Below are 15,131 nucleotides of genomic sequence, written 5' to 3'. Positions count from 1 at the left end.
ATATTTGTGTATGTTTATAAATGATGTTGATGATATATGTAGAGATGCAGTCACTTCAATATGCATCTGTAGATAAGGTTTACTAAAGGTAAGTCTATAGACTTGAAAAATACAATAACTACAATGCCCTATTATTAAGCTGACATCATTATACAATTTTACAATAAAAGCTATTGTGTTGACAGTAAAGTGTCAACAATTTAACAAAAGAAGTCATGTGACATTAAATCATGATATCATTGGTGGAAACGAACAACATTAAAAAACAACAGTTTCCATAAATAACTAAAATAATGTTTATTAACATTTTGCAACACTGTACTGATATTTAATATATACAAACTTGTGTAGGCCTATAGTATTTACAACACTATAGGGGTATTTCATTATGTACCATCAAATTAAACTTGGAATGTACACTAATCCAATTTTGGGTTTATAAAGTAAGTGATTTCATTCACCACTAATTTAGGACTAGCAGTGAAACAACAACAAATTTAAACCAAAAACAAATTTAAACCAAAAACAAGTTTAAACAAAACCACAGTTCACAAATTAATATACAAAGTACACATTTTTAACTGCACGTTTGAAACTAATTTAAAAAAGTTTGGTAACATTGGTATTATGGGCACAAAATAAACCCCAAAATCTTCAAAAAGGTTTTTTTTGTAGTGTAGTAAAGCTTGGTTCCTACTAGAACGTAACGCAAGGACGTAAACGCAACGCAAGCGTTTTAACCAATGACAAGCAAAGTTATAGACAGTTAGCAATCACAAGCGAATAAGCCATCGCTTGTGATTGGTCAATTCACTTGCGTTGCATTAAGTCCTTGTGTTGCGTCGCTAGTGGGAACCACGCTTACAGGACAATGTCAACATTATTCTACTGCAGTTACTGAAGTAAAAACCTGTTTATGCAATTATTTAGCATGCTTTATTTTTAAATACAAATACACATTGTTTATTGCTGTGACTGCTTCATTCAAGCAATCAAATAAAATCATACATTACTGCAGTGAAACAAGTAGGTACTGCAGTAGAATACATATCAAATAAAACAAATTTGTATTTTAACTTTAAATTATTTATTTTGTTTACACAGTAAAATAGTCCAACATAGTTTATCATAAACTATAGCAAAAAATATCTATAAAAAATGTGATATACTATTTAAAAATGTTAATTTTGTTTTGCAAAATGCAAAAAAAAAAAAAATTAACTTTTTAGTGTACAGTTAAAATCAAACAAGGTGCTTGTAAAAGTTATAATATATTTTAACGACAAATTTCTTTATAAAAAAAAAAATTAAACAAACTGAAACGGTTACTCTAGTAAAATACATAACCTATTTGTAATTTTATTTTCTGTTTCGTTCCTTGTACTTACAGGTCTTATTCTGCTATTCTGTTGGCTTCAAACGCATTTAAAACATTTTTTAATTACTTTTACAAATCAATGATTAAAACGTCACATATTTATTACTTCTTTGAATTTTCAAAACTTCTAAATCTGTTAAATATGTTAACAAGCCACCATTTAACAAATGTGTTTATTAGTACTTATAATTATTTTAGCAGTTCCTATTGCATTTAGATACTAATCTATTGTAAACTTTTACTATTTCCTTTTCAACAAGTTTATAATTGATCATTTGTCTGAAAAAAATGACTACTTTAAAATCAGTCACTCTAAAGCTACTCTACACTATCAAACTTTGTCACAAAAAAAGTGATGTGCCCATAAATGGACATGATGATGTCATATCACTACCATATTTGGGCACATCACACTATTTTTGTAAGACTAGTTTGATAGTGTAGACAGAGCTTTACTCTTTCTTTTCAGCCATTTAATTTTTATTTGCGATCATAATCTGAGTACCGTCTTTCGAGTCGATTTCTTCTTCTGCTTCTGTATAGTCAATCTGCTATGTATTAGAATTTGCTGCATTTAAGATCCTTGCATCTCCTCAAATGCCTATTCATCAGTCAGTTGTCTAAAACCCTTGTATCCCCTCAAATGTCTATTCATCCTTAGTCAGTTAATTTGTTTCTAACCATTGTATCTCCTTAGATGTCTATTCATCCAGTTAGCTTCTAAGATCCTTCCCTCATACAATTTCCTCTCTTAGTCTACCTGTTGCTCTCTCTCTTTCTGTTTCTTAATCAAACTGGTAATTTCTTCTTCTTCTTCTTCATCATTTCTCCAGATTTGCCAACTCTTTAGAAATTCTTCTAAGATGTATTTATCAGATTTCTTCCATTTTCATCACTTCATAAATATTATATTTCTTTAATCACTTCTTGATTTTAGCCCACTTGCTAAAATTGACGATATCTTTAACAGGTACATTGCGATTCAATGCTTTGACTCGTAGATTACGATCTTCCGTCAGTAGAACGACCTCCCTCCTTAGGTAAATCGGTGCATCTAAAAGAAATCATTGTGAAGTATTAAAGATGGACAGTCAATTCACAATAGCAGAATGCATTTGACTTATTTAAAAAAAGGTAGGAAAAATTATGTTTGACAGCATATTGTGAGTGAAAGAACATAAAACTACATATTAACAATTGTAATAACTTCAATGCAATGTAGGCTAACAGTCCAATAATGCATCAAAATTAAGAAAGAAGTGCTATAATGAAGAGGTAACCTTTTTCTTTTGGCATGTAATCCCTGGCTTTGTCAGAGCAGTAAAACACACAACAGTTTAATATCAAATCATCGTTATTCCCCTGTCAAAAAAACAAAAGGTTTCTCATATCAAAAGGATAAAGGTCAAAGGTTGTATAAGCAATAGAAATAATTCATTTGATTTTGTTAGAAACAAAATAGGTAAAAATATACAATATAGTTCTATATATAGTAGTGGCACTGTGGCTTGGTGGTTGCCCTGGCTTAAGAAAGCATGGGTTCTCATTCTGTAATTGCGGAATCATTTGTTGGAGATGGTGTAAAAGAGAGAGAATCACAGAATATTAATACAAACCAGTATACCTTATTTGAGGCCTCTTCTGTTCTTATTGATATACTTTGTAAGATGTTTCCCTGGGCTGTGAGAGCCCGAATGTGTCGGTTACGCTTCTCAAACTCATCTTCTAGGTATTCAACTGCTGTTGTCGCATTCTTTTGAACGGCCAATATATGACCTGAGGTCGCATCATCTCGTCCTCCTTTTGACAGCCCGTCCAGCTCATTAATTACTAAAACAAACCAACAACTCAAACTTAATCTTTTCTAGGTAATCACTAATACAGCATAAATCCAGAAACTGTTTTTTATGTAATAAAAAAATTTATCTCTCATAGGCAGATCCAAGGTCTAAAAACCCGCCGCAATCCCCTCCCCCACTCACCTACTTTTTGCAAAAGAAGAATGTTTAAAAAGATAGAACATTATGCTAAGTTCAGCAATTCATTTTTCAAGCCCTGTTCCACCCCTCCCCCTCTATTTCCTGGAGAAATATATATATATATCAGTGCAAGTATATATCAGTGCAAATATATATAAATCCAAAGGAAAATTACTGAAAAAATGACAATGTTGTGTGTATCAGTGGCTGGATCTCAATGGAGATACAAAACAAAAAGCGAAAAGCTAAATCAAAACGATAAAGTAAAACAGCCAGAAAAGTTAGCAGAGCTTTCGGGCAACACTAGCCCTTCATCAGTGCAAATATATATATATATATATATATATATATATATATATATCAAAATCCTGGATCCAGCACTGTCTCTCAAACCTACAGCCTGAACTCACCTACAAGAGGTACAACCAGTGTGTATCTTTTTGTTTCAACAAGACTCTGTATGACATGCAGATGATCAATAAAGCAATTGGTGTCAGCAACCAAGTATATTGGAGCGATCTCTAAGATTAGTTGTCTTTGTGTGCGATGGCTTTCTACAATTGCCTGTTTAAAAAAAATATGTATTTTTTATTTTTTATTTAAAAAAATATAGTGAACTCTTCCAATACCAGCTCTGTGTTTATGATGGATCCGATATATTTTATTTGTATTTAATAATTGTTATGTTCTTTATTTAAAGAAATACAGTTATCTTCCAATAAGGCATTCTATAAAAAGAGTGAATATGTCTTTACAATGGATCCGATGGATTATTAGATTTTACACAGGCCAGGAAATGAACCAAAAGAAATAGACCATAATTCTTTTCATCTGTGAATATTTAATTTAAATAACCTGTTACCTCTATTTCTCTTTCTTTTCTATTCTGTTCTTCCAATTTCCTCTGAAGTTGTTCTTTAGTTTGTTTCAACATTTTGATGTTTCCATCCTCTTCTCTCTCATCATCCTCATACACCTCTCCTTCCAGTATCACATCTTCCTCCTAAAATACAATAATATAGAATTACTTTGGGAACCACCCACATGAACCCAGAATGGTGGTGGTGTTGACCAAGAATGGTGGTGTGTTGACCAAGAATGGTGGTGGTGTTGACCAAGAATGGTGGAGGTGTTGACCAAGAATGGTGGTGGTGTTGACCAAGAATGGTGGTGGTGTTGACCAAGAATGGTGGTGGTGTTGACCAAGAATGGTGGTGGTGTTGACCAAGAATGGTGTTGGTGTTGACCAAGAATGGTGGTGGTGTTGACCAAGAATGGTGGAGGTGTTGACCAACAATGGTGGTGATGTTGACTAAGAATGGTGGTGGTGTTGACCAAGAATGGTGGTGGTGTTGACCAAGAATGGTGGTGGTGTTGACCAAGAATGGTGGTGTTGACCAAGAATGGTGGTGGTGTTGACCAAGAATGGTGGTGATGTTGACCAAGAATGGTGGTGGTGTTGACCAAGAATGGTGGTGGTGTTGACCAACAATGGTGGTGGTGTTGACCAAGAATGGTGGAGGTGTTGACCAACAATGGTGGTGATGTTGACTAAGAATGGTGGTGGTGTTGACCAAGAATGGTGGTGGTGTTGACCAAGAATGGTGGTGGTGTTGACCAAGAATGGTGGTGGTGTTGACCAAGAATGGTGGTGATGTTGACCAAGAATGGTGGTGGTGTTGACCAAGAATGGTGGTGGTGTTGACCAACAATGGTGGTGGTGTTGACCAACAATGGTGGTGATGACCTTGACCAAGAATGGTGGTGGTGTTGACCAAGAATGGTGGTGGTATTGACCAATAATGGTATAGGTAACGAGATACTTATTATAGAACATTACTTCTAGAATAAACATCCATAACATAAAAACATTGTTAATGTTATGTTATATTGTAAGATAACATTTCTGCATAATAACATTTTTAAACAGCCAACAGCTTTTATGAGAACATCCCTTAATTAAAATCTACACTAGCTGTTGTTGCAAAGTGCTCTAGTTTTCAGCTTCATTAGCTCATGGTATGGATGCCTTTTTCTATGAATATGGAATATCTTTTTGTTTATAACGTGGACGCAATGGTTCAGTGAAAACAGTAGATCTATGAAAACTGATATGTTTTTGTTGTGATGCAAAAACCTTACCACACTACTAAAATCATGGTTTACATCATTAGTGGGCAATGCTGGATGACTGTGCAATGGAGCACATGAGTAGTATTGCTTATTGCTAGCACTGTATGCAATCAATGGCCTCTCTTGACCTTCCAGTATGTTACCCCACGTCACCAGTGCATTCACACGAACCTTGTCCATTGCTGGAATCTAAAAACAAATTAACACTTTTGTATTGTCCACAAAATATGAAAAATGATTAAGATTAATTAAATCAGACTTTGAATCAGTTATTTTGTAGTTTAATAAAGTTAATCACTTCAGTAGAAAAAAAATCTCATTGGCTGGCAGCAGCCAATTTGACTATTTTTTGCTTTATTAAATTACAATTTTCAGGTAAATATATATATATTTTTTAAATCCAATTTTTGGTCAAAGTGAATAATAATATTTTTTTTCAGGGGAATAATATATCTTTAAGGGTTCAATCTAATTTATGATATTTTTACTTCCAATTCTAAAGACTGTATAAAAGCAATATTTGGAGAATTATTCTGGAATTCAATAGTAAAAATAAGTATTTTTTCCGATGCTGGACAGAATCGCAAAAACTGATTATTTTTAAATGCCATACACTGGTTGACAGTTTAAATCAGGGGTGAAAACTGTCGCTGCTGAAAAGCATCTTGACCCGGAGATGAACACTTATAAACTAAAAGTCAAAGTTTACAAAACAAAAATGTTAGCTCACCTTATCTTGTCCTGGTGGAAGATAAAATGGCTGCAATGGGATGGTCTGGAGGGGGACAAAGCCTGCCATCGCTGCATCCTCTGGTAACACCACTTCCTGCCAGCCTACAAATGAATTTAATGTTTTAATTGTACTGTAGAATCTTAAAAGATGTGCTTTGCTGCAGTATTGTTTCATTACCAAAAACCAGCATGGCCACCAAAGCCTCCCAATTTCTGTTAGATGTGTGTAGATAGTACCTCATAGTTGTGGTCTCTGAAATATCATTTTTCTAGTTGCATTTTTCTAGTTGCAGAGTGTCAATATTAATAATATAGTAACACAAAATTAATTACCTTCTTCCTTTTTTAAAGAGAAGTTTATTGGTGATGAATCAACTATAATGATAACATTCAGAAGATTAGCTATTTCTTCCCATACATCTTTAGTGACACTGCAAAAAAAAAATCAAATCAAGTAATCTACTAAAAATATTTTAAAATCTTTTTTTAGTATGAAAATCAACAATATCATTGTAGAAACAACTTCTAGAATAATCGAACATGTTTAAGGTGCCAAAACAAGAGATGTACACCTTTATTTTTAAAGGAGTGTAAAAGAGTTACTGGCCAATTACATTTTAGGCTAAAGCCTGTTTTCCTGTCTACGTTATTCGATGCTATTGTTGGCAATAATCGGCAATTTTCTACGTAAACATTGAAATGTTAATGATTTACAGGAAAAGGTAGTCGCTATCGTTATCATTTCAACTTGATCGTTTTCAAGCGATTGTCGTTGAACTGTTAACGATCAACAACGATAGCATCAAAAACGTCGACAGGAAAACAGGCTTTAGGGAGAGCAACACTACACTGGTACTAGGGTCAGGATTGAACGCTGGTCTTTAGGATTGGAAGGCTACAACTTCACTACTTATGTAAAAGGATGTACGATGTTTAAAATACCTGTAATGACTTGGATTAAGCAACGGTTGTTCCCAAAGCAATATATGCGACATCATCCAGTCAGCCCATACCTTGACACCTGGTAACAATTCACGTAGATCTTCATTCAATACATTACCTTCATTTGAAGTACTTCTAATGTGCTCTGTAACAAGTAAAACACACTATAATGCACAGTTCAAACTAAATTAGGCCCTAAAGGCATCAAACAGTTTACAAATCTATATTTGTATTCTACAGTAGTTAGGTGTACCATTTTGTGGCCAGTTTTTATTCCAGAAATGCCAGATTTCTAGTGCCTTTCATGGGGTGTGGTCATTTAAATTCACATAAATGTTCAGAAATAAAAAGAAAAAAGTATTTCATCAAATGAATTTCCTGCTAAGGATGAAGACAATTTTATACACCATGTGAAGTAAGTTTATGGACTTAAGTGGAAAGTGGTGGTGAAAACGTATGTATGTACTGAATATGATTCTTACAATACCTTTTATAAGTGGTGTACAGGAATTGAGGAGTAACGCAAACATTTGTAGTCCAACCTGAATTGCCTGCTCTTGCAGAGGTGTACGTCCATAATGATAGGTGTCTTTGGAATCTAAGGTAAAATAAAAGACTTAACATTATAAAAACCGTACGCTTTAAAATCTGTACATTTGGTGATGAAAATATTCAAAATATGCATTTTTTATTACTACAATAGAGAGCTCTCGATCTGCGACGATCGAGGACCAATGACCAACATAGGTCAGGTCAATCGATGTGTCGTCGGTCATCGTCTGGACCTAGAGACCATCAAACCTACGTCAAGTTAAGGAATGAGGACACAGGTTCTTTAAAGTGCACACAAGCTAGTTATATACACTGGACCAAAGGTTTATAGTCCTTTCTACCACCAGAGTGAGTGAGCCTCGAACCCTTGCCGATTTTATGGCTACGTAATTACGGTTCCACTGTCTTAACCGCTCGGCCACTCACTCACTTACCTGTCGCAATTCGAGAACTCCCTAATATATGAGTATCAACAAACCTTTGTAGCCAGTGTGTTTAATAGAAAACATGTTAATAGCCATTAATTGCAGCAGTCTTGTACTGTTGATAGGAGGAGGGCTGTGATTTAAAAGGCCTGCAAACTCATTCAATAGACCTTCAACTGCCATAGTGAACGTTTCCATTCTAAAAACAAACAAAATATGTAATTTTAACATTTGGCAAACCATCTACAGTGATGCATATTGGGATATATGATTTGATAAATTTGATGATAAAATAAAATTTACCCAATTTTTGTGAACAGTTTCCCATGGACATTCAAGAAGCTCACAACAAATCGTTTGTTCAACTGTGCATAGAAAGAAAAAAATATTGAATTCTGCTGTAAAATGAAACACATTGTTGAGGCATACTGTATGAACAAAAATGAAATAATTTTAGAGATGTGTTTAATGTTTGTTTTTCCAAGTCACCTAGAGAGAAGCTTGTAATTGTGACATTTTTGTTGACTAGTTAAGCTTCCACACATTTTTTTTGTTTGTCAAATTGAATCTGTGTCCTTCTTATCTATTACTAATTGCCTAACATGCATCACTCTTTCAAAAAAGTAAAAATGCCTTTTTAATTAAGTATTCTATATAAAAAATACCTCCAGGGATAGATAGTAAGCCTATGTTCTGCACAGCAATTTGACCTCCCATCACACTTCATTGCTTGTTAGAGCCTAAAGCTCATTGTTTGACTAAAAAACATTGGCCTAAGATTTTTTTGTTTGTCATATTGAATCTGTGTCCTTCTGATCTATTACAAATTGCCTAACATGCATCATTCCTTCAAAATGGGTCAAAATATGAATTAAGGAGGGCGCTGTTTACCTCTACAGGTGTAAGTCTAGCAAGGTCTTCAATCTCATTATCCGCATCTTTCAAATCTTCTTTTGTCTCTTCCACTCTGTGACCATCGTGGCCGATCCAAACCTCCCTCCTAGCATTCAGCTCATTGTTGTGTTGTTTAATTTGTTGACGCTTTAGTATCATTTTCTTCTTGTGTTCTTCCATCTTAGATTGTTCAGTAAATGCAACCTGAAACAAACCCAGAAAGTAAATATACCTATCAAAGTATTCTATATCAAAAATACCTCCAGGGATAGATAGTAAGCCTATATTCTGCACAGCAATTTTACCTCCCATCACGCTTCATTGCTTGTTAGAGCCTAAAGTTCATTGTTTGACCAAAAAACATTGGCCTAAGATAACCATGGCAAGTTTTTACACCTTTGCCTTCTGCAGGTAAAATCATTTATTGCAGACGAAGATTGTACACGGCATAGTATAATGGCAGGTCTTTTATCATCCAATGAGAAGCTAGTTGATTGAAATAAGTAATATGCTGTTACTGAGAACTTTTAATGTTCTTTTATAATAAAAACATAGCTTACTTTGCGACGGACTTCTTCAAAAAGAGTGTTCAAGCTCTCTCTAGCCGACTCAAATGGATTGCTAGCTTCAAGACTTCTTATATAATAATACACTGCATCAAGTTTCCTCCTCTACAATTAATTACAAATATATTTATAAAGTGATTAAATTACAGTTACTCTCCCAATACCGGACACCTGGCCAAATATGTCTGGTTTTCTAAAAAGTCTGGTATTTAAAATGTGTTTTTAATAATAACAAAATAAAGTGGCTTTTGTTATTTTGAATCTTTATTTTTACGTTATTTTATATATTTTTTTTTTTGTAGGATGCATGCATATAAGAACGTATCAGATTTTGTAAATCCACAGTGCGTGGTTTTGTTACATTTTTTGGAATAAAGTTACCTATATATAATAATAAAAATGAATTTGGGAACTTTTGGACTGTAATAAATTGGGAAAGTTTCCTTTTTCAGAGAGTGTGGTATTGGGAGAGTGGACAGTACTATTATTCCAAATAGATGAATGCAATATTTATATAATGTTAAACTAATATTAAAAAGTTTAATTACAGTATTTAGTGCCAGAAGAGCTAGTTGATTGTATGGCCTGCCATTTCTTGGTGCCAACTGTTGAGCTTTTAAATACCAACTAAAAAGAAAACATGAATGGGAATATTTAACAATTTATAATTTTAACAGAAATCTTCTTTCTAAAGCCTGGCATGTATCATGCACAAAAACAAGAAATTCAGAAAAATCTTTAAAATATTGTGTTTATGCATCATTAACAAAACAAAAAATGAAGAAAAAAACCCCAAACCTTCTGGCTTTTCCAAAATTACTAGTATCGTTGGCATGTTCCTTGTATCTAGCAAGATCTCCCAAAGCTATCATACATCGTTGAGCACTCAACAGACAAAGCTTTATCTGAGTATAAAAAATACCAATAAAATATCAACAATGTGGAAAAAGAAAACATAAATAATTAAAATAGAATTCAACAACCTACAAAATACAATAGTAAATTTAATTCATGTACTTTATTACACTTTGCCTAATTTTCAATATTATACTAGTGTATATTATGTGGTAATATATTTTTTCCATTGTGTAACCACCAAATATGGTTAATTATACGACTAGACCAATTTAACCAACTAGACTACCTTTCTGGTTTTCTCTGAATGCAGTGGATCAAGGCATGTGGTGTGTTGCTGTAAATTAAATCCATATGATGATTGCAGCTTTGCTATGAGTCCCTCATAAAAACTTGTACCCTACAAGTAAAATAATAGGTTATTTAATACTTGTGTATTTTGTTTTGTTGAGAAAAAAATGTGATTTGCCCAATGGCCATGGTGATGTAATATCACTACCTTATTAATTAAGCATATCACTACCTACCATATTTGGGCACATCATACTTTTTTGTCAAACCAGTTTGATAGTGTAGACAGAGCTTTATGAAGCTTTTGGTTGGATGTAAAAAAGGCCAATTCAGGAAAAAAAAAAGGGGGGGGGGGGGTGGAAATGATTCAAACACTTGAACAACATGGCTACAGACTTGGATGACGTAAACATGGGTGTACAATTAAAATAACTCACATTGTCCAGCAGCTTCAGTAAAGATGACTTCAACATTGCAACTTCTTCTGCCTCCTGATCCTGCATTTCTGTACGTAGTGCTTCAATAACCTGATGATAGGCATACTTCCAAAGGATCTGTTCTACGCAGTTCTCATGACAAAGGTTAAGATCTAAAAGTACTACACCCTCATACTGCTGCTCTAAGTCACTCCTATTGATTAACATAATAAAACATCCGCATAAATTAACATAATTAATTAACATACAGTAGAACACCTCCTTATTAAGACGCTTTCCCTTGAAAACAAACGGCAAGAAATAAGTTTTAACACTACAGCCAACCACTATTCAGGGAACACCACTATTAAGAGGAAACTTTAGGGGGTCCTAAAGGTGTCCCCTATAGTTAATTAACATAATAATTAACACAAGAAAACATCCATTGTTAGTTGAATAGGATTTTGTAAAATAAGTGTTTTTGAATCTGGGAAAGTGAAATGCTGCAATAACAAGGAATTGGGAAAATAATACTGTAATAATAAAAATGCAGAAATCAATGAAGAAAAATAAAGAGATAACTGTTTTGTTTCAACTTGCTAAGATTACCTTACAAAAATATTGCATTTTCTCTCACCTCGTTTCAAACACCTTTGCTAGTCTTTCTTCACTGTTAAGTCTTAGGTCGATCATTTTGCGCAGATCGTCTCGATACCTTTCAGCATCGCGTAGCAATCGTTTGGCAGAATCTCGATGTAAGGTCTGCAATGCCTGAGTTTGCTGGATGTACTCTGGAGAAGGTTGAGGAGGAGCTCTTTGGTAGAAGTCCTGCGGAAGAGGAGAATACCCACTTTCTACCTGATCAGCCCAGTTAGTAGGCCCTGCAAGTTGGTTGTAGACACCATATTGATTTGAGTGACCTTCGAACTCAGTCATATTGCGATATTCATAATGATTTTCTTCATCAGGATCATGAAACTGTAATTCATCATGATGATGTTTCTTAGATGATATGGCAGGCTTTTCTTTTGGTCTGTTTGGATCCCATAACCTACTTTGGTCACCACGTCTTGTTCTTCCTCTGTGTTCTTGCTGTCTTTGAGGCCGTGAGTCATGTTGGTTGTACTGTGTATGGTTCGTTCTGTTTACACCTTGATGCTGCACTTTTGGAGGTGAACCAGCTATGCCTGAATTATCATTTGGTAGTTTTAGGATACCACCACCTCTTGGCAACGATTGTTCAGATTCGAGTTTCTTATTTGCTGGTTCTCTGTTTAAATTGTTACCGTCGTTTTTACCATGTCTATGTCCAACTTCTCCACGCTTCCAATCTTCATTTGTATGAACAACTTCTCCTCTATTCCATTCTTCCCTTTGTCTCCTTCCAGATTGCGCACTGTTCTTGATGCGTTTTCCAGCTTGTTCTGAATCAGAATTATTTCTAGAACGACTAACGTTTGACACGTTTCTAACTTCTCTGACATTTTTGTTTACAGTAATTGATAATTTCATGTCTTGATAAGGCACATGGGATGGCTCCTCTCTAAAATCTTTCATTTTCTTATGTTTATCTTTTGTCATTCCAGTTGTGTTCTGCCTCTCGTCTTCTCTTAACCTTCCTCTGCCAGGTTCCTTTTCAATGGAAGTCTGATGTTTCTCTGGTAGCGCATGGACGAATTCTGTTGCTACTGGCAATATATTTTCTGACTCAATTTTGACCACTGATTCTGGTGAACTTCTAACAAAAATTTGATCATCTGAAGTTTTATCATTTGCTTCAAATCTTTGATTATTGTACTCAGCTGCTTGCCAATTTTCTGAAAGAACTTTGACAACGTTTTCATCAGAATGTGAGTGCCAATTTTCAGACGGAACTGGTATCACCTGATGGTCATGAAGGATTGGTTGTGGAACTACTGGATCGGAACTTTTATGTTTTTGATTGCTGGATGTTTGTGTTACCTGTCTCTGCTTAGAACCAACACCAAAGGTGATTGTCAAACGATCATTGTCAGTTTCCAAAGGTTTGGTGTTTGTTTGATTATCATCAGAGCTTTTAATGATTCCATCTGCCTCTTTTTTAGTTTGAACATTTGTTGAGCGGCTCTTGGGGCTCTGTGGTTTTGAATTAGAATACTTTGTGTGGTCACCTCGACCTCTACCACGTCCAAAAGGTTTGAGATCTTTTTTATCAAGCACTAAGTCCATCAGAGCTGGAGGTTTTGGTTTTGATTGCTGTTGAGTGTTGTTAGAGTACTGTTGTCCAACACCTCTCCCGCCATGTCTACCTGATTGTGTAAATACCTGAGTTAAAACCCTCATGTTTGATTTAGAATTATCTTCATTCACAAACTTACAAGCTTCTTTTTGATTATTTCCACCAAATGAAGGTTTTGACTTTCCAGAATTAAAATCTTCTGTATAGCTTGCTCTATGTGATTTCTGAGGTTGCTTTGATTTCTCCTGAGTTGTGATCTCTTCTTTATAACTTGCTCTGTGTGGCTTCTGAGGACCAGGCGGCTGGTTTGGGAAATGCTGTGATTTCTCCTGAGTGATGTTTTCTTCTCTAGAGCTTGCTTTGTGTGATCTTTGAGGACCAGGCAACTGGTTTGGGAAATGTTTTGATTTCTCCAGAGTGATGGTATCTTCTCTAGAGCTTGCTCTGTGTGATCTCTGAGGACCAGGCAACTGGTTTGGGAAATGTTTAGAATTATCTGGAATGATGTTTTCTTCTTTTTTATAGTCATTGTCTGATTTCTGAGGAGCTGATGACGGATTTGTAACATTTAGAATTTGTTTAGACTTTTCCTGAACGACATTTTCTTCTTTATTTACCATTTTATCAGACTTTTGTGTTGGTGTTGGTTTGTGAGGTTGTGAGACGGCTTGACTTTGGTTTTGTTTAGCAGGAGTAGAAGAATGGGGAATATCTTTTGATGGACTTGCTTCTTTGTCATGTTTTGCAATGTTCTGTTTTGCACTGTTCTGTTCATCTTTGATTCTCGATAGTCGCGAAACTCCTGGCTGGTATATAGCTCTTGACGGCCTTTTGTGTTCTTTTTTCTTCTTTTTCTCAATTGCAACATCTTGATCACCAATTTCTAATTCTAAAAAAGAATCATGTCACTATTAAATCTTAATTGAATACACAACAATAATGGGTGTACAGCTATTTATTTGAAGTAGAATCAGAAATTTGAATGGGGCCTATTCAACAATATTATAGCTACATAGTACTAATAGTACAGTGGTAGGCCTAGCTTAGCTAGTAGTACTGTGTAGTAGCCTAAATTAACACTTTACACTGTATTTGTATAAAATATACAGATTTTTTTTTAAATTATGCAAATAATAGTTTTGCATCAAACAAATATCAAATATTTAATGTAAGCTTTCAGGCCTAGCTACCCTATAAATATTGTTCACAAAGTACTACTATAATATTGGGTTTAAGCCAGAGCAAACCTAGGCCGGGGTACACAGCATTGGTAAGGTAGGAGCATAGGCTGTCGTGGCCTTGTCGTGTGTACGTTTTCAAAAATGAACCTGTTCATAGGCCTAGCAAGGCTTTCAGCAACATCAAATTATAATCACGAATAAACAAAACTACTCATTATAACCATGCAAAATATACTTAACAATAAATGAATTATAATAATAATTGCAAAACATATTACCATTCATTTTTTTCTCCATTTTATTGTCCTCTATTAGGTCGTTGTATGTTACGCGAACTACGGTTTCCAAACTGTTCGCCATTTGTTTTCATTTGTTTAGCAGACAAAGATTGGCATGAAAATCGTTTCGAAAGCTACATTTATCATTCTCAACTCGACATGCTCAGATTTAATTTTGCCGATTCGGTCACTTCTAAAAACGGTGTAGAGTGTGGAATTTCCCATTCTGCAGATTTCTATATAGCTTTTTTTCAATTAATAATTCCTTGTTTTGGTCTCATGCAGATTTAA

General features: G+C 34.7%; 1 protein-coding gene across 1 annotated transcript; it reads right to left on the bottom strand.

Moving 5' to 3' along the window:
- Positions 1-222: 222 nt before the first annotated feature.
- Positions 223-14,923, bottom strand: LOC140044540 (telomerase-binding protein EST1A-like). The gene is made up of 20 exons (XM_072089095.1): positions 14,841-14,923; positions 11,801-14,270; positions 11,185-11,377; positions 10,746-10,856; positions 10,400-10,506; positions 10,150-10,228; positions 9,596-9,706; positions 9,033-9,239; positions 8,445-8,506; positions 8,195-8,340; positions 7,652-7,762; positions 7,165-7,309; positions 6,556-6,653; positions 6,221-6,324; positions 5,500-5,679; positions 4,220-4,360; positions 3,768-3,921; positions 3,003-3,208; positions 2,659-2,740; positions 223-2,432 (listed from the first exon to the last, which is right to left on the bottom strand). Exons 1-20 carry the CDS (start codon positions 14,920-14,922, stop codon positions 2,299-2,301), a joined length of 4,923 nt encoding a protein of 1,640 aa, XP_071945196.1. The 5' UTR covers position 14,923; the 3' UTR covers positions 223-2,298.
- Between the last annotated feature and the right edge of the window lie 208 nt (positions 14,924-15,131).

The sequence above is a fragment of the Antedon mediterranea genome, chromosome 3 (genome assembly GCF_964355755.1).
Source record: "Antedon mediterranea chromosome 3, ecAntMedi1.1, whole genome shotgun sequence".
Classification (NCBI taxonomy): domain Eukaryota; kingdom Metazoa; phylum Echinodermata; class Crinoidea; order Comatulida; family Antedonidae; genus Antedon; species Antedon mediterranea.
This window is presented reverse-complemented; position numbering and strand designations above follow the sequence as displayed.

What these genes read in the sequence shown, in the direction of transcription:
- LOC140044540 (XM_072089095.1), bottom strand. Translation starts at nt 14,922, where the DNA reads ATGGCGAACAGTTTGGAAACCGTAGTTCGCGTAACATACAACGACCTA. An exon ending in AATTTTGGAAAAGCCAGAAG is followed by an intron (nt 10,229 to 10,399) that starts GTTTGGGGTTTT and finishes TTTTCTTTTTAG; the next exon opens with TTGGTATTTAAAAGCTCAAC. An exon ending in CTCTTCTGGCACTAAATACT is followed by an intron (nt 9,707 to 10,149) that starts GTAATTAAACTT and finishes AATTAATTGTAG; the next exon opens with AGGAGGAAACTTGATGCAGT.